Raw genomic sequence first — 25,625 nt, forward strand, 5'->3', positions numbered from 1 at the left:
CATTGTTAATGAGCACTTCCATAGTTTGGAGGTTTAGATTGTGGTAGTTATGTATCATTAATACTAATAATGCTTAATTTGTTATTCAAGTAATTTTTTCATCATCTTTTAAACTATGTGCCTTCTCATCCCCATTATCATCAGTGTAAGACTTAAGTGTCTTTGTTGTTTTGGCTAATTTAGAGGAACAGCAAGTTAAATGTTATTAATGCATTTTCTGGGTTATTTTCCTAAAGTTGAACATTTGTTATTCGTGCAGATGGTTTGTTTCATATTTATAATTACGTTTGCTAATTAAATATGTTCAGATAGTTTATTGCTCACATATTACTACTGGTACTACAAGTTCTGTTTTAATATTTTTTCATTAGCTAACTATGTGCTTTATCATCCCCAATTTTTGTCACTAAGATTTAATTATGCATTCCAAGTCATCTAAATTAAATTTGATGATGAGTAAATTACATAATTGTTAATGCTTTCTAGGTAATTGTAGTCAGTGAGTACATTCATTATTATTATTATTATCTACTATGTAGACTAGATAAATTTAGATGGTTTGACCATTTGAAATATGCAAGTCTTTTGTTCTAGATATATTTTGTTAGTTTGTACATTACTACTTGCAATATCTAATTCATTGGTTTAACTGAATTTTTCCTGCTTCTAAGTGTTAACTAACTGCCTAACTGTCCAACTTTTCATTAATGAGGAACTAAAGGAGTTTGTTTCTTTCCTGTTCAAAAATCTGAACCTGGCTTTGCCTCCTTCCAAAATTCTAGAAATCTCATTTTCTCCTTGGAGTCAGAGTTATTTCTCATGGTGCCCACTTTGTCAGTTGTTATTTATTGCTCTAAGTCAAGTTTTCTATTTCAATGCCTCCCTACCTTTTTGTCTAACTTATGTACTTTTAGTATTTTGTCATGGAGTACAAAATCTTGTCTGAAATATTCACTCTACAAACATTTGCACTTTGATGGTTGGCTGGATTATGCTTGTTTCCATCCATTCACATTCCTGAGCTCATACTCCTCCTACAGGAAGCAAAACAGGTGGAATTTCTGTTGACAGTGGGAAAGTCCATTCTTACTCCCTCTCAATACCCCATTCATTTGGGGGTGTCTTCTTTCCAACTTTAGCCAGGACTAGTCTTCTCTATCTTCAGATAGGGTGTGAGCAGTTTTTATTATAGCTGGGGATGTTCTATCTATTTGGGGATTTGGGCTTCTTCCTTCAAAGATCTTGTTCACATAGATTGGGTTCATATGAATTTCCTCCAGCGAACACTCAGTAATCAGCAGAACCTCTTGTTGGATCCCTGGTTTGGGGTTAACAAAGTCCAGACTACAGTGGTAGTGCTACTTATTGCTTACTCACCCTGTCTAGATTTACATCTGTTCTCATACTCATCTTTAAAGGATTTGGATTCTTATCAACTCTGAGATTGCTGTTGTATGGTTTATCAAGGAGTCTTCTCTCTATATTACCTTTCTGGGGTCTTTGATAATTAAGCTTTGTCCCACTTCCTTCCTCTCCTATTGGAGGGTGTTGGTGGTTATAGCACATTCTGACTGAGCCAAGGTATACAATTTCTAGGTTGCTGTGCTTTCAGACCCTGGACTCCTTTCTGGGCCTATAATCACCACATTGTGGTCTTAGATTGCCTTTTTCTTTTCCTGGCTACCTGAATTTGATGATGGGTCATTTATCTTCTCCCAATAAAATTCTCATGAAAGTGTTCCCTCATTCCACTGATGTCACAACTCTGTCTTCATTGTATGGATTTTGTCAGTTCCATTTGTCAGCCTCGGAACTGACTCCACGTGTTGCATCTTTCATTTCCTGATTGATTAGACCTTCTTCCATGTCCATTTACCACAGATTATTGAATGGTATACTTTCTGAATTTGGTCCATTTGTCATGGTTTATGTTGTTCCCATCCTTCCACTCCTCTTCTTTCTCAGTTCATTGCCCAGTGATTTAACAAAGGCTTCTCCTCTTCATCTGTGTCTAGGTATCAAGTATTCTTGATTGACCACCTTCTTTTCCTCGAGGTTTAATTACATTATCTTCCCATGTCTTTTATTCCCTTTCTCATCTTTCATTTATATCTTTATCTTAATGTTCCATCTACTTTCTCTCCTTCAAGACCTATTTTCTTCTTCTCCTTGCTTACAGTCACTGCTGTTTAGATGTTTAAGTTATTAATGTTACATGCTTCTTTTCCATTCTTCCTATGTCATCTTCTATCCTGACTGGTCCTTCCTAAGACCTATGTAGCCAGTTTAGGTGGGTTGATTTTCCCACCTGTTCTCCCATTCCAATTCTGATTGGCTTCTTTGTCTGGATCACAACTTCTGGTGATGAGTGAAATGTACTGCTACTCTTGAGGTTCACATTCCCAACTTTTTATATCCAGGAACTGTTCCACTTCCTGTGATTTGTTCACTCTCATACTTACTGGTTGGGTTTGTGAACTTATTAGGACTTATCCATGGAAGGTTACCACCTTCACAATGTTTCTTCTGGAATTTGTCACATCAAAATGTGGACTACTATAAATACCTTCATCACTCATCAGAATCACCTGTTTGTATCTTTCTCATTTTTCTCCCACAGCAATTCTACATACATCAGCTTGCCTTTGAATGGGATAAATATTATCATTTCACCCAAACCAGCACTAGTTTAAAGTTGCTAAATGAAGAAATAGTGTTTCCAAAAGATCAGTGGCCACTTATCCAGTATGTATGTGTGTCTATACATCATAAGCATACACAAATGTAGAGAGAGAAAGCAAGCAAGAAGTATTAGATATTAATCAATTTTTATCTATAGTGGACCATCACTCATTGATTTTATAAATAAAGTGAAAGGGGATTTCTGCCCATCTGTGCCAACCCTTTGATTGAATAATTCATGGTATGTCTGCTTTTCAAATTAGAGAATTGTGGAGTCCCATTGCAATGTTTCCAGTGTTATGTTCCTCTTGATTCCCCACCACACACACACCCATCTTTTTTTTTTTTTTACTTCTAGCACAATATAGAACTCCTTACCACTTCCAGCCTGCTTCTGAGAAAGTTTAGAAATTTATTTTAAAATGGATATACGTGATTATCCATTCAGTGAGAAGAGGGAAAAGATGGTTTTCCTACTTCCATTTCTCCTGGATGCTATTTTCGAGGTGGACTTTGATATACAGAACAATAAATTAAAATAGGTCCAACCTATGCAGGATCCTCATAATGCCAATGCTTTGTTCCTATGGTGGAGTACAGTATACACCTCTTGTTAATTCCAAGAGCAGAAGGTTCTTTCTCTGCTTATACAGTTGAGTTTGAAAGACTGTTCCATGTTCTTATCATATTTCTGGATATAGGATGTCTCTGCTCTGCATTTATGGTTGAATGTAAGTTATGAGCTTGCACAAATACCAGTTACAGCTTTACCCTGTTCTTACAGTTGAGACAAAGCCATGACCCCAAAATGCTGCATTCACTTTATTATCCGGTTACGACTGAAAGCTCGGTTTCTCTTCATAATTCTGGTTGCTAGATGTAGGATACTGTTTATTTATAGTTGGGGTTCAGTATATATAACATAGTCCACATTCTCTTGCACTAATGGAATTACAATTTTGTTCATCCTTAACCTCCTGAGGCCAAAGACAAGTTATGAAACCTTCTCAGTTTGGTTCAGATTGAGAGTGCATATAAAAATTGAATAAGCTAACTGTGCCATTACAAATTTTGCTTGCATCTATCAAACCATATTTCACTTGCACAAGTAACTTCCTTTTCCATCCATTCTGGATTCACTTCCTACTTATGGGGTGAAAAGCATACCTGTTCCAGAAATAGTGCAGTACTCCACATCTCAGTGCACACCCATTCATTTGGTGCAATATTTATGCACCTATTCCAACCCCTCTATCTTTGCAGTGTGGAATTTTAGCTTTGTGAAAGTGAAGGTAGGACTGTATTGGAAATTAGCATTTTTCTCACATGAAGACTACACCCTTCCTCCCCACTGTTAATATTCATCTGTTGGAACCTAGTAATTCTCAAAAGTGAGGACTCAGTGGGAATAGTAGAGGAAGCTAACTGTACCAAATTTTGCAATACTATTAAAAAGTAGTCCCATAGAGACTGGTTCACTAAATGTGAAAATACTTTTCTATAACAATGCTTAGAGAGCAGATGAGCATGAAGATTTTGTACCATTCAAAAATATATTTTCAGTGTAAGAAAAATGTTAACCTGCATTGCACACTGTTCCCTTTTTTACCATTAAGATATCAGTCAATCATCTCATATGAGTTTCTATGATCTTTTTAAAGTTAAACGTATAAAGGTACTTAACATTTGTCACCTAAAATTTTTGTAATGGATACATTTTCTTAAAATCATGGAAATTGATAAAAGACTAAACTAAATGAAAAGAAGCTTGTTTTCTCTGGATCTGTCTATCGTGATACCATTTCCTTTTTACTAAAATATTTTAAAACAAAGCCATACTTCTGATAATATAAAATTTAGAGATCATTCTCATGATATTGACTCATTACAGAAGCAAATTAAAACTATTATAGTTTTCTACTTCAAAGAGATATAATACTTCCAGCTTTTGTTTCATGCTTCAATCTGGAATAGAGAAAAATGAATTGAACAAGGACAAAAAAAACTTGATTAATATACTTCAAGTTAGCTTGGTTAAAACACTACTAATATGAATTGCTTAAAAAAGGTTTCTTGGTGTATATAGTTTATAATGTTTAAAGGACAAGTCTTATGAGGTTATAAAATCTGAAATAATACCTACACTACAGCTCTGAAAACCAAAAACAAAGGATTTCTATGAATGGAACAACAACATTGGAGGATGTGAGAGAAAGAACAAAAGACAAACAACATTAAAGTTATTTATATTTTTGATAAGCTACAGCTAAAAATGACATGGTTACCCCATCAAGAGAGTAATTAAAGTTAAACTACAAATGCATTACTGTGTTAGGGTGTGTTTTGATTTTTACTTTTACAACAATGTTGTCAAATAAAAATTACAATATATCAAGTTATTTAAAAAAAAAAAGAGATTAGCAGTGTCAATGTGTGTATGAATATTTAGATGCATAACTGTTGAAATGAGACTGTAGAACAAAAGTTCATCTCAATATAAACCTCACTTGCACAAAGAAAAGTGTGTTTTACTTAAAGTAAATTCACTATACATAAGAAAAGGCTTTCCTCACTGGAGCTGTGAACCGCAAATGATACATAATTATCCTAATTCAGATACAAAATATAAAAGCATCTCTGATAGTTAACTTTGCAAGTACAGACCACATAACCATTTTTACTTTTGTAGTTTTAATACTTTCCTTTTTAATAAAGTATGTTTACCTCCACAAAATCTGGCAATTTTAGTAACCATTACAAGTTGTTTGTACACAGAAAATCAGTTTTTTAATGAAGTATTTTCACTAAAGATTTGTCTGTGAGTGTATTGAATCTTTTTTGACCAGTCTGAATGCAAAATTATTTTCACTTCAAGATTAAAAACAATTTTCTTTATCTCAAATATCATTTACATAACTTCTAAAACCTCCTCAATCAATTTTAAATGTTGCTCTCAGTATAATTATATTTTATCTGTTAATTTCTTTACACTAACTTTATATGGGTTACTCAGTTTGACCGACCTTGTAAAAATCTAAATAAATCTAAATTATCCTTTTTTCTTTCTGGAACAACTTCAGTCATAACAAGAAACTACATTTGTTTATCATAAGTAGCTTTAAACTCGTAACAGTATACATCTTTTTACACTTACATTTCATTTTATTGCCTTTTGAACTGTGTATAGTACTATACTTGCAATTATAAAGTACATTGTAAATCACTTAGGAAACGTGGCTTTAGTTAGTTTTATAATAAAGACGACACATGAAAGTTGTTTGTAACTAAGCACAAAGCTACACAAAAGGCTCTCTGTACTCTTCACACCATGGGTTTTTAATACTGTAAGTCCACAAAAATATACTCTTCAAAAAAAGAAATGCAAAAGGGATATTTTGATTATTTTAAAGAGAAATATATGTAATAACGTTACAAGCTCAGAGTATGTGATGTTACACGTGTTAAGGCACTGATTGTCAGACTAAAATGACAATAAAAGTTGTGCACTTTGAAAACGGAGGAAAACATCGGATTTTTCGCCAAAACACATTCGTGTCCAATACATTTGTTTGAGAGATCTGCATGTTCGGCAAGTGCAACATGTGCAAAATCCCTATAAAGGTGACAGATTTTCGGTTTCCATAGCTCAATGTTAAGCCACCGACACGCAATACAGTTACGCCAAGACTGACTGAAGCACAATGCAACAATGCCATTGGTCGCTTGGAAGCAGGCGAATCTCGATCAGATGTTGCCAGAGCTGTGAATGTCCACCCAAGCACCATCACAAGGTTATGGAATCGTCACCAGTAACATGGATAAACTCGTGACCGTCCACGATCTTACAGACCTTGTGTGACCATGCCCGCACAAGATTGCTACATCCGGTTACATCACCTTCAGGATAGGACCACCACTGCGACGTCTACTCCCTCAACCATACCAGGGCTGCGTAGGATTTCCAATCAGACCGTACGCAACCGTCGACGAGATTCTTAGGCCCTATGTGCAACCCATCATGGTGAACGTCAACGACGTTTTTCAACATGACAACGCCTGTTCTCACACAACCCAACTCACCATTGTCTTCTTGAGACACCACAACATCAACGTTCTTCCATGGCCCTCCAGATCACCAGACTTAAACCCCATCGAACATCTTTGGGAAAAAGAGGTTGGATTGACGTCTGCGACGGCGACAACCTCAACTGCAGACTCTACCTCAGCCTGCAGCAGCTTTGCAGGTTGAGTGGACAGCCATTCTCAGGATGTGATTCGTCATCTCATCGCTTCCATGGGCAGGAGATGCCAAGCAGTTATTGTTGCTCACGGGGGACATACTCGTTATTGACGTTGAGTGACGTTAAACTTCACCTAGTGAGCGTGGACTTCGCCTTTGCAGACTTTGAATGTTCAGCAGTGAATGTGCAAAGTTTCACACATGTCATACAGAACTACCCGGAATAAACTTGTTAACAATATGTCTCAAATTTTGCCTTTTGCATTTCTTTTTTTGAAGAGTATATTACTGTGCCCCATGGGGTAGCTACACGTGAAAAACAAGAAGTACTTACCTGGCCTCTTTTTTTTTAATTGCTATCAAGTGTGATAACACTTAATCTTGTTTTTTCATACTAATGATAATAGTTCACTAAGTAATTTTTATTTAATTAAATAATGCACCAAAAAACATAGAATAACAACATGCCAAAAAACAAACAGCATCCCATAACAATCAATTCTTCTAGCATTTTAATTATGGGACAACATACACAAGGTTATCCATGGGAATGAAGCTTGAACTGAAAGAGTAGTTAATATTTCTATATACAAAAAACAACGTAATTGAATACATCATTTAGACAAATGAAAAGCTGCACTTACTATTGGTTAGAAACAATATAATATTAAATCAAAGAGGGAACTATTGTGAAATTTTGAAAAAAAGGATTTAACAGGTAGGCATGGCAAGAAGAGTCTGATTTTCTATAACTAAATAAAATTGAAGGCAAGGAAAGTTATGCTTTATTTGAGCAATTTCAACATTAGAATCAGTAATTTACATTAAATTTCATACTTTTGGAGAGGTGATGCCCAGAGAAAATTGTCATTTCTCACAAAGAAGACATTCAGGATGTATCTTTAATATTGACTTATAAAGTTAAGAGTTTAAAACTTATATATTATTAAAATATAGATTATTAGCTACGATTTTATACTATCCTGAATGGTACATGAACAAACTAAAAATAGTAATGATTGTAATTCACTAAAAACCTCCTGGCAAGAGGAATAATTTCTGCTGAAAAGTAAGTAGATATTTTCTTTTTCAAAAAGCCAAAAGACCACATTGTGAAGAGAGTGGTGAGGTCTCACAAAAAGCAAGAAAAAATAAAAAATTTAGATTAATTTGAAAAATGGTGAAAACCTTGCTCAATTGCAAAAACGTTTCTCTCTTGATAAACTGCATGATTCTGACTGCACTAACCTACATGAGGAGACCTGTTGTGTTAGATGCCATGCCCCATGTTCGGCATCCAATGAGAATGCCACAAATTTAAAGCCATCACATCAGCCCAAAGTGCCCCAGTGATCAACAACCCATCAACCAACCCAACCAAGAAGTCTCTTTGTTTTAGTGAACCACTAGTCACTGACTCAACCCATAGCCTACATTGAATGCCCAGTTCCACCATCAAGTCTGAAAACTTATGCAGGTGCTGTCCAAGGATCTCAACAGACTCAAGTTTGACACCCAGAAGAATATAATTATAATTGTAGCCATGGTTGCAGATGTCATCTCAGAATGTTGCAACAACTCAACTGTCAACTGACCACAAATGGATAGCTCTCAGGATCTGCAGGGTTGCCAAATTCTGACTACAGTCTGATGCTGCCACTAATCCAGTAACACTTGAACAAATTTTGGAAAAAGGACGTGGAGCTTTCGCGAGTCAAAACAATGGCCAGAGTTCAACCACCAGATAAGCACCCCTTTAACTGTTAATAGATGGTAGTACTAACACAAATAAACATTTGCAGTGGATTAAGTTATAAAAACTATGAATTTCTCAGATTTAGTCAATTAGTAAATGCTGATATCATTAGTATAAATGAAACAGTACTAATGAAAGATCCCATTTCAACATCCCAAGATTAAGCACGACCCACAACCCCCTCAGATTAGACCTGATGTGGCATCATTGTACTACAGCGCAAGGACCTCAAAATCTCTTTCCCCGAACTCCCATTCCCCTCGGACTATGAAATCATTTTATGCCAACTACACACATTGCGCACACCTCCCTCAACTAAAACATGTATGTATATATCCCCTACAAACACACCAGACACCAACTTACTCCAACACATTCACTAACACCATTATCATAGGTGACCTCAACAGTAAACACACTAAATTTAACTACTGCACCACCAATAGTAACAGAACTAAACTATGCAAATTCTTAGAAGACAACAGTTTGACCACACTAAACAACAACCAAGCCACACACACACCATAATGGCCATGAAGACACCCTAGATCTCACTATACCCCCAGAAATCCTGCCAGGCAAATACGCAACTTTCAAGTACGTGACAACATTGATAGTGATCACTACCCTATATCTGTTGAAAATTTCCCCAATATCAGAACAATCACCACAGCTAAGCCACTATTACATGACTATTCACACACAGACTGGACCCTCTTAAATCAGCACATTGCAAAACACCTACCACCTTTAAAGAACAAGGCCTTAAACAAAAATGATATTGAAAACTACACAATAAATATGACCAATGCCATAACTCAAGCTATCAAGAAAACAATATCCAGCAAAAAACATAACCCCAACCCTAACTCATGGAAACTCACCCCTGAAATTCTCCAAACTATATCCGAAAGACATCGACTATGGAAACTATACATTCACACTCTTGATCCCCACACCAAAACCCTGATTAATAATACCAAAAAACAGATTAAAACACAAGAAAACAACTGGAATGATTACTGTAAATCAATATAGTTCTTACCTGGATGCATTGCTTTTCTGGTGCAAGGTTAAAGCTATACCAAACACACAGTCCAGCATCAGGGTAGTTGAGATAAAATACAATATCACGGCTACCAATGATTGCAAAAAAACATATCTTCACTGAACACTTTAAAAATGCCTTTGTTACCCCAAACATTCTACCCTTCGATGCAACACATCATAACCACATCAAACAATTTATTAGCCATAATTGCAATCTCTTCACAACTCAATTCCCTTTCAACTCAAATCAACATAACTATCCCCCCTCATTTTAAACTCGACCATTTTCCAGAACAGAAATCAAACTCCTATTAAAGAAAATCAAACGTAAATCCCCAGGTGAAGATGGTGTAAGTAATATCATTCTGAAAAACCTCTCCAACAAGAGCATTAATCACTTAGTCTCAGTTTTTAACCTTTCCCACATGGTGGGAAAATTCTTAGAATTTTCTCAGGAATCTCAGGAATGTGGAAAACAGCAGTGATTAAAATAATACCAAAAAAGACAACCCCAGTAATCCCAGCAATTACAGACCAATAAGCCTACAGAACACACTCGGCAAACTCATGGAAAAAGCTATAACTAACTGCATTAACTGCTATTTAGAAATTAACAAGCTAATAAGAGATAATCAAAATGCAGGTAGAAGTAAAAGACAAACTAAACTATCGACCATCTGGTTAGACTTACCGAATCCATTTATTGCGGTTAAAGCCACAGCTACCTTTCTTGATATCCAGAAAGCCTTTGACTCTGTATGGCACAATGGCCTTACATACAAAACCCAGGGACCTGCCATCTGGTTTAGTCTGATGGATATTGAGTTTCCTCTCCAACCGCACAGCCAAGGTTAAGATAAATATGGCATGCTCCAACCCTTTCGACTTAAGTGCAGGAGTTCCTCAAGGTTTGGTACTTAGCCCTGTACTCTAAAATATCTATGTTAATGATACACCCTTTCCCACCCTCAACCATACTCTCATCTCCCAATACACCAATGATTTAAGCAACACTCAATACTGTGGCGTAATGGTGTGACAGATGGCATGTTGGCCTGAACCTCACTAAAATCCAAGCCATCACTTTCCACCATAAAGTTAACAAATACTGGAAAATATTCAGGAATATCAAACTAAATCTCAATAATACTGATATTCATTTCACCAACTCTGTCAAGTTTTTAGGACTAACTTAACTTTTTCACAAATCCTATCTTGGACATGACACCTCAAGAATATTATCGGCAAAGCCAGTAGTAGGATCTACTTTCTAAGCCATATGAATGGATCCAACAAAGGTTGTTCTACCAAAAATATCCTCACCATTTACAAAGCTTACATCAGACCCCTCTTCGAGTATGGCAATGCAGCCACCTGTAACATGTCTAAATACCAGTACTAACAATTACAGAACCTACAGAACAAAGCCATAAAAACCTCATTTAAGTTGCCTAATTACACCCCACTCACATATCTTGAAACACTAATTGAACAACTTCCAGTACAGGACTGCTTCATCAAACTTGACTCCCGATATTACAAACAACCCAAGAACAGAAACTCACAAACCCATCAGGTTTTGCACACAGCACACACCCCGTCATCCTGGGTTAAATACACCTCCCCATTCAGTTGGATTAACAGTAACATTCAATAGTACTACTAACTATATGCATTAATACTTATTTTTAATTTTCAGGTATGGGCACTGAACAGGTTGAATATTTGGCACTTGTCCAGTGAAAGTGGTTTTCTCTGAGCACTCCGGTTAATCCACATACAAATTTTTTAGCCATTGAACTTACAGATCCATGGAACCATGGCCCTGAAAGGACCTCTTCTTCTTCCTTCTCCTATCTCCCCACCCCCTATAATCCCTATCTCTATAATTCTGTCTATCACCTACTCCCATTTTCTCACCCAATCTACTTACCTTCACCCCTCTTTTTCTTCATCTCAATCTTTCTCTGTCACAGCAACACAAGACTCACTCCAGTCTTAACTCTCTGCTCAAATGTCGGACGCTGCTGCAGTCAAGCCATTCATCCTCAGCATTGACAGATCCTGCCAGCCAGGTATACATTCCAAGTCCTGGTACTTACTGACTTCCTTTCACAGCTCTTCCCAACACACACAACTTATTTTAAGCTCACCTGAAGAGCTAAATCATTATTACTATGGTAATGCCCAACCACTAAATGTGTGCAGGGTTGAAGAGAAAAAAACGTTTCTCAGCACCCCAGGTTGTTACGCCAGCCCCTCTGGAGCCCACGAGATTTAAAACCTAAATTACTACCAAGCCAATTAGGGTTAGTGATTATAAAATCTCTCCAAAATGTCAAAAAGTGCCCTCAAATGTAGCCTCAGAGCCTCCAGTGGTCCACAACAGTCTTCAATATATGTTTCCATCTCACTACAAATAATATCACTAACAGTCTCAACTGAGAAAGACAAAGATTTTTTAAACATTATGATTAAATTAACTAGATAACAAGATAATGTTCAAAGTATCTCCAAATGATCATAATATTGGTAAATCTGTTAGAGATGCTCTGTCAATAAAAAGTGATAAAATTATCTTAATGAGGTACTTGTACACAGTACCAGAATATAGGACGCATCTACACAGGTGGAGAGTATCACAAAATAAACAGTGCTAATGGCATTTAAGTAGGGTATAAAAGTCTGATTTTATGATTATATAGGCATAGGAAAAACCCTAGTGGTTGAGTAAGAACTATTTAAGTGGTAGCAGAAGTATGTTTTGGAACATTATCTGTATAAGGTATGGAGTACAACAAGTATTAAAGAATGATTGGAAAGTTACATGCCACAAAAAAGTAAAAATATTTAGTTAGCAAATATTTATTTGTGAGTAACTTTACCAAAAGACTTCTCACACACAAACATCAACCAATAGGGGTCATTTATCAAAAAATAAAACGAACAAAAAACTCTTAATTATGAAAGCTAGCAAACTAGCCAAACAAAAATATCCTATTTAAGGTCAAGCTGAGTGCTATATATTAATTACACAGTGATTATCTAAGTGATCCACAATGATCTCTCACTTCATTTTTCAATTCTTTATTGCCAGAATGTTTGTTTGTGCAAAGCTACACTATGGGTTATTATATGCTGTGTAAATCACCAGGATTGAAACCTGATTTTAGTGACATAACCCTTCATATTTACTGCTAAGCCACTAGGAGAGTTGGCAGAAAGAACAACAGAAATTATAATTCATCACTTAGGATTCTCTACACTGTAGAACAAATTTTTGAAAGGTCATTGTTTACCACCTAATTTAGTTCTTTACTCTTTTTCTTTTCAATTCTTGAATTTATCCAGCATAGGATATAAGAATTAAATAGCCAGCTATTCCATAGTCTTATGGGCATCTAAAATGTCAAACTTTTTCTATACAAACTATGAAATTTTTGGAATAAATTTTACACTTTATAGCTGTCTAATAATCAAATACAACTTTCTTAACTGAAACAAAAATTCAATGGCTATGTTTTATAATCTGTTTTTGATAATTACTACAAAATAACAAATAAAACATCAAACTAAAGTTAGAGAAGAGCTACTAGGTGAAATACAACAAAACATAAAAAGACCAGAAACTCTTCACTCTGTATGCTAACTTTCAAGACAACTGTAGCCTTGCACCAGATGTAATACATAAAACTATTTTAATAAGTAGTCATCAAACCCTTTACAATAATATAACTGATTCTGCTGTGCAAGTTTAAACAACCCCTCTACCAAGCAGCTTCCACCATAGTGGTAACAATAAAAGATGTCACTACTTATGCATTACCATTTCTTAAAATGCATGTAACGAATCTCAAGGCAGGAAACGTTCAAGTACCCATATTAAACATAAAATATAATTATAGTTAAGGAAAGCCTTCAAAATACCTGAATCTTTCTAACAGTTATTGATGTAATTATTACATTTTATCATGTTAAAATTAATATTTTATACTATATTATCTGAATTATCTTTCTATACATACATATACACCTATATATAAAAAGAAATTTTATCACAAGGTAACTTTAATCAAAACTTATCTAACAACCACTTTTATCATTAAGATGATAGAGCTTTCAAAAAAATTACAAATGTATTTGTTAGCCAGATACAATATAAAATTAAAAGAAATTATCTTTACACAGCTCCAAATTCCTAAGTATCTTCTGAAGTTAATTTCTTCATTTAAAAGAAAACAAGAAGAAAAAAACAACAAAAAACACTTGCATCTTCGTGATGACCTCGTCAACAGTAAATCACCACATTACCACAAAGTGTTGGCTAAACAATTCTAAATACCTGACATTAAACTGTGTTACTGGTATATATGACTTCTACATACCACAAACACAAAAGAAGAATTCAAACATTACTTTTATAAACACAAGTACAACTGATGATGCTAAAGAAAGCAGAGTCTCAAAAGTTTTGACTAAGACTGAATAAGTTTCTGGCCGAATATACAGTAGTAGTTGCTGTACAAACTGCAGACACCATCAAAAAAAGATCAGAAACAGTAGTCTCCATTTCATTCATTTTACATTCTGTCAAATCGTTCATCACAGATCATCTACCATCATAGTTTGTCCACCTTACCAGGTCAGTCACCAGTTCATCATCTCATTCCTAACTCCAAGATATGCTTAATAAAGAAAAAAATGTATTAACATAATTTGTAATCCATTTACACATAATTTTTCTTAATACTAGTCATATCTTTCATCTACACTACATTACATAATTACATAAGCAACTCATCAATTTAAATCTAGAACTCCCAGAGTAAAATAATTATTTGTGTACATGTGTAATACATATTTTTACATGTAACCATCACTAAATTTAACGAAGGTACCAAATAAATTTGGACAAAACAGGTGCAGGAAATTAGAAGAATCAAGTGTATACTTACTTCTACAAGTGTCTATTGCCACCTCGTAATAAATCTGCAAATAAAAATAAAAATGTATTACGTAAAGAAATCCTGAAAGCAGTCTTTGTTGTATTCTGCTGTTGAAGAGAGCTGAAAACAAAGCATACCAGTAATGAAAACAATAAAATGGCCAACCTTAGTTATTGTGGCAATGTTCAGAAACATTGAAAATAATTGTTAGTAAATAATTAAACCACAATCTATGAAGATAAAAGTTGGATAATCACTAAAGAGAAGACGGAAGAAAATTAAACAAGAAAAACTACTACTAACACGTCTTAGTGAAATAACAGTAACAACAAACTACCAAGTATCATAACCAAAGGTGAAGTACTGAAGACAAAGTTGAAAGACAGCTATAAATAAATAATAAAGGACTAAAGAAGCAGACATTACTATTTGTATAAAATATCAGGAAAAAGTTGAGCATAACAATGAAAGAATTACAAATGAGAACAAGTGAAGGATAAGGCATTCCTGCTTCAGTGTTCCTTATCTTCTCATTGTGATTCTGGTGATCTGAAACATGTGACTCTATGACTACAGGTTGGGATTCAATTAAAAGTATATTTATATATAACATTGTAATCCAATTGCCCCAACCACCAGTGTGTGATATAGGGACCAAAAAATAAATAAACACCTTCAATAACAATCAAAGTAATGTTGATTTGGCTTGAGATATTTAAAACCATAAAATAAGGAATTCATGAATCACTTGAAATATTGTGTATATCTTGCACTATATCTACCCTCTCTCATGAACTGATATTTTCTTTAAATGTGAATTTTCATTTTATTAGCAGTCATATATGTCTTAACATGTAAGGGGTGTGAATAATAACTACACAAGAGTATTTCACTTTTTCCAACATATGTCAAAATCCTATCTGATAAGATCTAAAACTACTTTGTAATGTAACCTGCTGATCTACCTTATTTACGATAATCTATATTACTAAGAATTACCTGGTCTATTAAAACTGATTTCATTTCAAATATGACACTTTTGTCTTACATTTTCTTCACTTTGAGCCCTAACAGAAATCTATTTAAAAAAAAAGTTCCCAGAATTTATGGTTAACAAAATCATAACTATACTAATAAATAAATGTTTGGTATCTAAGATTAGTACATTTAAATTTATATGTACAGGATTTTATCTCATTAATAGAGGCATTGAGTATGATGTCCAATAATAATACAGTGTTTTTCAAAGTTTCTATGTATCGATTACAAGTTAAATTTGCACCTTAAAGAAATTTTACCCATTTCAAACGTTTTAAATTGTTTTGGTTACTGAATAACAGCAGATAGTATGCACACCCCAGGATATAACCTTTTTAATAATAATGAAACAGCCTGTAAAACTAAACAGAAGAATCAAATAATAAAGTATAAGTAAAAGACAGTAGATAAGTATATAACACTCTCAGCTTTTACAATTAATTTGCACAAGATCTCTCATCAACCATGATTTAAAACATTTTTCACTTCAGTTGCTGTCTGTCCACATTCAGTACAACACACTTAAACAGTAACCTCTTCTGCATGAAATTTAACACCATTTTAAAGGCAGAGTCAAATGTATGAGTAAAAAGGCATATACCAATTATTAGTGTTGTTAAGCGTACTACAGAGATGGTGTAATCAAATTCAAAAAATAAAATCTTTATGGATACTTCCAGTCTTAAAGTTGAAATAACTAATAAAATACATAAGAATAAAACATTTTAAAATAGATTATTAACATTTATGGTTCAAAGTTTCATTATTATTGATTATGGTGTTCAGTAACATTTAAAGTATTTTCCACTTTTTATAAAACTACTAGTTATAAGTAAAGATAACATGGAAAACAAACTGAAGATGCAGGCTATATATAAGCCAATTCTTCACACACAATTTGTGAGTGGTTTTATGCAAGACAAATTCACACTTGTCAATTTACAACATCACTGATATCAAATTTGGCTTATGCTTGTTAGATTACAGTACGTGTGTGGTAAGTAAAGAAAATTCCACATTAAGTAACTTACTTCATCTGTTGGGACAATGGTTTTGACAAGGAACTTGATACACTCCCAGACGAACTTGATTTGATTCTGAAATAAATTGTAAATAAACTTTTAAATACTAAGTAAAAGCTACATACCAAGTTAATATAACTATTACTTATGTTCAAATTTTACCTACACAGTCCTCATTCCTGATAAACAGATTAAATAAGCCTAAGATTCTACACTTATTCTGAATATAAAAATCTAGCTTTACATTTTTAGTCTTTGGTTGGTTAATTTTTCAAGAGAAATACATATAAACATGGTTTAACAAAATCATAGCTCAATAAAGAAATGAAGACTACAATTCATTTAATTAACATGAAAATGATTTCACTACCACAAGATTTTAAAAAGATTTTATAAAAAGGACTGGAATTAAACCTTACCAGATGTGACCTGTTTTATTAAAACAAACAGCATTTCCCTCTATTTGAAACATAAAGAAAAACAAATGTTTATATTTTATGTTCTATGGATATGTTATTCATGCCTGAAAGTTAACCTTTCTAACATTTTGCTAACTCAACCCTCAACTGCCCTCTAGGCATTGGTAATTTTTTTAAAAGCATACCAGTCTTTTATACCTCTGTGTCTTTTCCTTCATTGTAGTAACATGTGCTGATCATATGACCATCTTCCCCCAATTTCTGCACCAAACATGCCCACCCTTTCAGTCATTGGGGTGTTATAATGTAATGGTCAATTCCACTATTCATTGGTAAAAGAGTAGCCCAAGAGTTGGCAATGGGTGGTGATGATTAGCTTCCTTCCCTCTAGCCTTACACTGCTAAATTAGGGGTGGTTGGCACAGATAGCCCTCATGTAGCTTTGTGCAAAATTCATAAAACAAACATTCTACCAATTTCATTGTGCCCTCTATACCAGTGCAGCACAATTCTCACTTTCAAGAATTGACATATATAAACCTAAAAACACTGGCAAATTAATGGGGATGAAGTGTGAGCAGTGGTGAGTACTTATTGAAAATACACTTAACTTCCAAAATAGTACTACCTCCACTTTCTCCCACTTAGAATCCCACAATGAAAATCTGAGGGGCCAGAGTAGGCACAAAAATAATCAAGCAAAGAGCAACCATTACAAAAAAGCTGGTGTATCACAATTAAAATATGAAGCACACTTGTGGGGTATAGAATTACTTCTGGAACAGGTATACTCTTCCCCCAGTAAATAGGATAAGACATGGAGAGTAGAAGTGAAGAGAATACTTGGTTAGGGTTAGAGGACTGTATGTGAATAGGCCAAGGGCAGTCCATCCAGGTAGAAAATGTTCAGTACAAGTGCCTTGGGATACAACATATTAAGCAAACTTCATTACAAGAACGAAAATAATATAGAAGCACCTTACATAAGTTTGTAAATCAACGTGTGGTCCACCCACCTGAAACATCAAGTATTAATATCAAGATAACCTAGCAGGATCCACCCAGGTATAAAAATCTGGGTGAAACCAATTAGTATACAATGGATTATGTCAAGTGTGGCCCACCTAAGCAGGAAACATCCAGTGAAAGCACCTTCCTTAACAGAGTTTGTATCATATTGTGTGAATAATATGCAGCATAACAACCAACAATTGTTAAAATCAACAAGTATGGTCTACTTGGGCAAAAACATCCAAAGGAAGCACTTTGGATAATTATCAAGACAGTCAAGTGAGATTCATCTAGGTAAAAACATCTGGGGAAAGCTCCTTGATATACATTGGGTTGTAGTCCATCTGGGCAGAAAACATCCAGTGGAAGTGCCTTGCATAACAGACTTGATGCCATATTTTGTGTATAAAATGCAGTATAACAAAAACAGCCCTCTTCTCATTCATTGAATACACATGGTTATGAGGCTATGTTACTGCAAACATACACTTACAAAGAATCCTCCACTGTCACCACTACAGCAACTGAAATCTCCAAGAGAAGAGAAATGGAGGGAGATACATTAGGGATCTGGAGGAATGACCTACTGGAGGCAGTGTGTTTCCCTATTTTAAAAATCAAAAAGACCTGGATTGTAAGAAACATGAGTCATTAAGGATTGGCAAAAATTCCTATCTGATTTATTCATAAAGTCCATGAATGACAGTTCTAAGAATATATAGTAGATAGATATTGATTAAAAAAATGATATATATATATGTATATATACACACACACCACAGGAAAGTGTCTAGTAGTCTCAGAGAAATGTCCCACATTAAACATTAGAGAAGTATACAGATATAGTGCTAATATATAAAATATAGTATAATTGATGAGACAACACTTGCCACCAGATGGGATCCTGAAATATAATGTATAAGCAATTATAAATGACAAAAAATAATAATATGAGTAAAGATGGTGTGGAAAAGCATACCACTCCACAAAACACACACAGAGCTGAACAATCTCCGAGTGCCCAGAACAGAGGGCAAAACTCTTCTAAAGGAATCAAAGAAAAGAATGTGACACAGAGGCATAAAAACCCATCAAAATGAGATGTAAGGTTTCATGGTAAAATGTGGTAACTGCATATAAGTATATAGACAGGACAGGTCAAGAAAAGTGTTTAAATCCCCATGTATAGGAAACTCCTGATTGAAGGGGGTCCCTGTTACATAGTTCCCTTGTGTAGTAGAACAGAAACAGACTGAACAAGATGGTAGGGCAAGGTATGAACCAAGGAGATTTAGGAAGTGAGCAGAGGTGGAGCAAAATTGGAATAAGAAACCCTCATAAAAAATCTGTAAAAAGAACGGAACTGCCGTGAAGTGCAGCCAAAAAAAGACCTAGAAACTAAAGAAACTGAAAAAATTATACGGAACTATTGAATTAACAAAACTTACAAATGTGTAGTCTACAAAGAGCTTAAAAATAACTTGCCTGCAAAACTAAGAAAGTTAACACAACAACAAGTATCACCTAAAGTACAAAACCACTAAAGGGAGTAATAAGACAAATGACCCTTAAACATAGGGATTAATTCCTGTTAATGTTCAAAGCTGATATTCTGCACATTTTTGAGGTCATTTCTTAGTTAATCCTGACAGTGATGGTTATTGGTTAATAGCATGAGCACTGAAAGAAATGAACTTACAAGTATGGAGTTGTAGACCACTACTAACCATCGTGCGTAACAGATGCTATATGACATATCTATTGCCATTTAGATTATTTTTTTGAGATCAGGAAATGTCATTCCAAACTTGGATTTTAAAATTTGATTAATGTCACAAAATTAAACAAATTTATAAACATTAGCGATTATTGTCAGAAGGCATGAAAGAAATTTAGAAATTTCTGAAAATGAGAGGAAAGAGTTAAAATTAACCAATTTCATTTTTAGGTGATAAATTAACCTAAATTAAAATCAACCATAAATTAATATTAGATGATTTAGATTGCCTGGATTTCTCACAATAAACCACTACCAACTGACTAAAGGCCGCATCTCATTCGTTTAGTGTTCATGAATTAACATAATCAAAACTATATACATCTTTATGGTGCTAGAACTGATGGTTTATAATTATTACATAATTCATCATAATCATACCTGAAATTTGTACATGGAATGGAGGCTTCTTCCCGAGCCATTCATCACTACCATCACAACAATCACATATTCCATCATTAACCCTGCTAGACACAATTACCAAAGATCCTTCATAGTGTATAGGTTGAAAAGTACAATAAAACCTAGAAAGTGAATAAAAAGTCTCAATACTTTATAATACTGATTTAGATTTAAATTGTAATTTTCTTGTACTGAAAATGTATTTCTGATACATACTTACCTCTTCTCACGAAAATATCTATTCTTGTTCAGTGCTGCCCTCTATATGGTAACTTTCTTTATGCATGCCACAAGCCTTGCACACTCCCCTTGTTGGAATTGATACATTCTAACATGCCTCTTATGCAAATCATCATGTGTCATTTGTTATCCATCAGTAGCATAGTATGATCACATGCAAGATGACTCCCTCTACACTTCTCTACTGAAGTGTCACTCCAAAGTCTGGCAGAAGATGTAAGCATTGAAGAAGTGGGGAGAAAGGGTGGTAGGAGGTAAGTACCTATCACATATACATTTTCAGTATAGAAAAATTACAACTTTTGAAATGGTACTTACCACCTTTCACAAGAATAGCTAGAATCCCAAAAATTGAAGATGATGATGGACCACCCACAGAGGCATCCAAAGGATCCCCCTGACCTGTAGAGAAAGATCTGGAGATCAGAAGGGAACCAAACAACTTTTGAGCCAGGTATACTCTTCGTGCATGAGTAAAAATTTGTAAAACACAAGGTGTAAAGTGGCTAGGGTGTGTCTGACCATATTCAGCAAATAAACTACATCCAAAACCTCCTCTATGGGGTATTGACATCCATACAAGGGCAAGATTAGGATCATACCATCTTCACAAAGGTAGGAATGCACCCACAGAAAGAAGTTATATATGCATTATAATATCATAAGGCTCTACCAGGACACAGCAGTCTACCTGAGTCCAGACGAGGATAAGGATTGGAAACAGAAGGTAGTGAAATAGAAAAAAAAAGGAGGAAAAATCTTCTTGAGCCACTATAGTCTTAGGAGGAAAGGAATGATCAGGATAAAAGAGAAGAAAGGCAATGGCTGCAACAAGAGGAAGTACTTGAATTAGAAGGCACATCTAAAGAATGGGAGCACGAAGAACAGGAGACAAGAATAGATGGTATGGAAGGTTCGGGCTGAGACAAACAGACCACAAAAGTTGAAATGGTGGACTGTCACCTTACCCGTGGCATGATATTTACAGGATCCGCGTCAAAAATATAATGCTGAAGAAAAGGAACAAGAGGTGAGTTGCTGAGAAACCAAGTATGTAACAAAAGAACCAAGGAGGATATATGAGCCAAAGTAGAATAAAGAAGGTGAAGGATATCTGCAGAAAATTCCTTGGTATTTCTGTGGAGAGTCTCCATGAAGAGATATATGAAAGACAGATACCAGAGAATAGTAGTAAAGGTAACACAAAAGTGAGAATATTGGAAATGTGTGAGGTTAACATCACATTCGAAGGCCATCTCCCAAAGAGGTAACAAGTAATCCCCTAACTGGTGACCCAAAAACAGAAATTAAACACAATGGCAACCTAGGACACACTGATCACAGGTTCCTGAGGAACACAGCACAATGATCCATTGACATGACTGGCAGAGAAACTGAACAGTGTGGATCCAAATACCAGAAGAGAGTGAAAAATGAAAAAGGGTTGAGAAAAATCTTTACGGAGCAAAGATGGATGAGGGGAAAAAGAAATTGGGGAAAGATACAAAAATGTGTCACATGGAAAGCCACAAAACACAAAAAAGAAAGTCCATACTTAAAAAATGCCAAATGAGAAGCAAAGGTTCAGTAGAAGACTGTAGAGGGTTTCACATGTGCCACTTGAACATACTATGCTACTATTATTTAATAGATGATTTGCACAAGAGACAAGGTGGAATGAACTAATTCCAACAAAGGAACTGTGCAAGACTTATAGCATATGAAAAAAAAGTTAGCATATGAAGGACAGCACTGAACAATAATAGTTAATCCTATGAGAAGAGGAAAGCACCATATAAAAATTTATGTTAAGTACATTTATTCGATGAAGAGAAAAATTTTCAACTGTTTTGATTAACACCCATTAAACACATGGATTTCAGTTTTGTGAGGAAGGGAATAAGACTTAGGTATTTGAACTGTAAATAAAATGAGGCAAACAAAACTATGTACAATTAAATTTCTGAAATAAAAACTTGTGATTATGCACTTTACAATCTTTACAAAGAAACTTATTTTCTTAACTGTGGAGATCGAAATCTGAAAAAACATCAAGCCCTTGTTCCACTGAAATCACTCAAAATTATTTTTCAAAAATCAAGTATTATTCTAGCTAAATGTAACCTTTTGTAACCATACATCAAATAGAATTTTTAAAAATATGAACATAAACAAGTTTTAGATAGCTTATTAAAAGAAAGATATCAATGTATTGGAAAGAATGATGAAATATAATGATAAAACAATATGCAAAGTTTAACTTAAAAGGAAAGGCTTATGGAATAATTTATCTGATGATGTGATATGTACTGTTACTTCGATTTCTCATGTTTGTTGGATAAGTATATGGTGGAACTATTTTTAATTTAAATGAAATATAAAAGTCAGAACGAACCCCTAAGAATACTAAAGTACTATTATTAGTGCACTTGGATTGTAAAATTAAATGGTTCAAAATAAATAACTTTAATATAAAGGGTAACTAGTTCAAGTTAAAGAAGGTTTGTTGTTTTTCTGGTTATAGGTAAAATCTTGTGAAATGGTTTGCATGATGATGTGTTAAGGAATATTTAGTATTTATCTTTATTACTTTGGTTAGTTAGATTTACTTCAGTGGTCAGAGTAGCTTTATGTCACTTTGCTTGTTCTAAAATATATACATAGTTCAGTATCCATAACTGCTCAAACTCTGAAGATAGTCCTTCATAAAATACCATTGTACTAAAACAAAGATTCAATCTAGTAACTTTAAAACAAATTTTATTAATTTTTTTCATAATACTTGATTTCCATCTGTAAGAATAATAATAAGAAAGATCTAAATGTATTTTTACTCACCTACTGTTCACACAAGCTGAAGTGCCTGGTTCATCTGAACCATCTAAACAATCACAGAAATCATCATTCACATGATCAAAAGGTATCTCAGTTTTGTCTTGAATACACTGAAACATTCCTTTTTGATTTGGTAAATATAACTTCTGTTGGCTGGCCAACACACCCAAAACAGATGGGTGGTTTATTTTCTCCAAATGCTGAGCCTGATTTAAATCTTTACTGTATTTCTTTTGGAACTCCACAGACTGTTGGAGTAAATTAGAGTTTTTCTTATACTGATTAGATTGTTGGTATTTTTTTTCCCCATCTTTAATACCTTCATTAATGACATCATTTACAGCATCAACTTTTTGATATGGTTTGGAGCTAACAATATTATGAAGTTTTACAATATGATTTCTTCGTCTTGATAGTTCAATGCTCAGCCAAAATTGATATAAGAGAAAAACTGATCCTACACCAGCAATCAATCCAACAAACCGTTTTCGTCTATACAAGCGACGAATCAGATATGGAAGTGCCATTATTATTTCACAAACACCCTATCATTTGATTTCTTTCTTTCTTGATTCCACGAACCTTAAAAAAATATATATTTGGAAATTTAAAATGTGTAAATGGTTGCATATATATATATATTATTTGAACATCTATATAACATAGCCATAAAATCAATGTAACAAAATGATCCCCTGATCATATCATACACAGCCACGTATCTCATTTTTAGGCTTCTGAATCTTATAAATACCCCACTACCTACTAAAGTAACTTCTTTGCCATTCAATTAGAGACTGCTTAGACTAAATACTTAAAAGCCTCCATGTAATATTGGATGTTTTAGGCAAGATACATTCACAACTCCTTTTTTTATTTTGTCCTATCGTGATATTCATCTAAGTAAATTTCCTTGTATTGTAGACTCTACATTTTTCAATTAACAGCACTTATTCAATAAAAATATATCAAGCTTCACTAACATTTTTACTGTCAGTCATAGTAATTTTTTTCTCTGTTTGGTATTTTGAAATTTCTGAAAACTGACTTTCCAAAAGCTAGAGATGTAACTATAACCATTATTAAATCTACAACTGGCTACAATTACATCATCATAAGTAGTGTTATAAAAATTAGTACTCAAATGGTCTTATATATCTACATTTTACTTGTCTTTATTGATACTAAGAACTCAATAAATAGCATATTCTTTAGCAGAATTCCCCCACAATCTAAGAACGTATCCTTCAAAAACTAGAATAACCCATTATATTTCATTAAAATTAACGTCTCTTATAATATCTTTTGGTAGACTGTTATTTATTATTATTATGAATATAAAAAGCTTTGAACATCAAAATCTCTACACCAATGATAACTCCATAGAACATTCAACAATAGCTGCGTACTCCTTCAATTTAAACTATTCCTTTAACTAAACGTTATCGTCCAATTCCATAACAGTCTGCTATCCTACGAAAAATGAATGAAAACCTCTTGTATGTCCGATATTTAACCGCCTTTAAATCCTTGAGAAAAATCGTTTCTTAGTTACTTCCTTCGGGTGCTTGTTTTTAGTTTTTATTTACTTTTAATCTCCCAGTCTGTTTACCTATCATTATGGAATGAACATCGATCTATATGCTTCAGCCTCAGGTCAATTTCAATGTTTCCCATAGAAAAAATAGGGTAAGAAATATAACAGGAGAGAACATCCACGTCTTTGAATCAAATATCTTAAAATCAGTTATCCTAACTAGGTTACGCTACGCTGTTTTCAAAATTGAAACAAGTAATCTTACTATCGTGACAGCGTTAAATGTTAACATTATGATCGGCGTTATTTTATGCTTAAAATAGGAACAAAATATTAACTTTACCAAAATATTTAAATTTAACCTTTAAAATAATTATTCGTAGATTATTTTCATTTACTTCGAAATACGAGATTAGAGAAAGTGTACTTCGTTAATGACGCCAACTGTGAAGATAATGTCCTGACGTCACATCCCGTTACTCTTTAAATATTTTTAACGAGAGGAACTGTTCGATAAATATGGTGTCCTTATGTATTTTTGTAAAAGTTATATTCTTAAATTTAACCATATAGTGAATAGTTACGTAAAATGAATAACACTGATATGATTACTTATTGTGAGAAGAGAAATAAAAGGTAAGGTAACGATTAGTACAATTTAGTTATACTG

The 25,625-nt window shown here is 34.1% G+C and overlaps 2 protein-coding genes across 9 annotated transcripts in view; one reads left to right on the plus strand and one right to left on the minus strand.

Moving 5' to 3' along the window:
* Window positions 1–4,586: 4,586 nt before the first annotated feature.
* On the minus strand, window positions 4,587–25,463 carry LOC143223544 (uncharacterized). 7 transcript variants are annotated; one of them, XM_076451636.1, is made up of 6 exons: window positions 25,031–25,409; window positions 23,422–24,000; window positions 20,323–20,465; window positions 16,744–16,809; window positions 14,684–14,717; window positions 4,587–4,647 (listed from the first exon to the last, which is right to left on the minus strand). In XM_076451636.1, the coding sequence occupies exons 2-4, from the start codon at window positions 23,943–23,945 to the stop codon at window positions 16,745–16,747; spliced, it is 732 nt and encodes a 243-aa protein (XP_076307751.1). In that variant the 5' UTR covers window positions 23,946–24,000; window positions 25,031–25,409; the 3' UTR covers window positions 4,587–4,647; window positions 14,684–14,717; window position 16,744. The 7 variants fall into 7 exon arrangements, with proteins under 7 accessions (XP_076307751.1, XP_076307750.1, XP_076307744.1 ...); XM_076451635.1 differs by lacking the exon at window positions 4,587–4,647 and adding an exon at window positions 12,800–14,413 and having other exon boundaries at window positions 25,383–25,463; XM_076451629.1 differs by lacking the exon at window positions 4,587–4,647 and adding an exon at window positions 12,800–14,413 and having other exon boundaries at window positions 25,031–25,414.
* The window catches only part of LOC143223542 (E3 ubiquitin-protein ligase RNF19A-like), a 45,625-nt gene continuing 45,432 nt past the window's right edge, over window positions 25,433–25,625 (plus strand). The window contains exon 1 of one of the 2 annotated variants that reach the window (XM_076451625.1): window positions 25,433–25,591. The gene's annotated coding sequence lies outside the window, so the exon portion shown is untranslated. The remainder of the gene's footprint in view (window positions 25,592–25,625) is intronic. The other variant, XM_076451628.1, reaches the window with a different exon arrangement.

Source organism: Tachypleus tridentatus, chromosome 8 (genome assembly GCF_004210375.1).
Source record: "Tachypleus tridentatus isolate NWPU-2018 chromosome 8, ASM421037v1, whole genome shotgun sequence".
Lineage (NCBI taxonomy): Eukaryota > Metazoa > Arthropoda > Merostomata > Xiphosura > Limulidae > Tachypleus > Tachypleus tridentatus.

What these genes read in the sequence shown, in the direction of transcription:
- LOC143223544 (XM_076451636.1), bottom strand. Translation starts at nt 23,945, where the DNA reads ATGGCACTTCCATATCTGATTCGTCGCTTGTATAGACGAAAACGGTTT. An exon ending in TCAGCTTGTGTGAACAGTAG is followed by an intron (nt 20,466 to 23,421) that starts GTGAGTAAAAAT and finishes TTCACTTTCTAG; the next exon opens with GTTTTATTGTACTTTTCAAC. An exon ending in ATTCCATGTACAAATTTCAG is followed by an intron (nt 16,810 to 20,322) that starts GTATGATTATGA and finishes AATTTATTTCAG; the next exon opens with AATCAAATCAAGTTCGTCTG.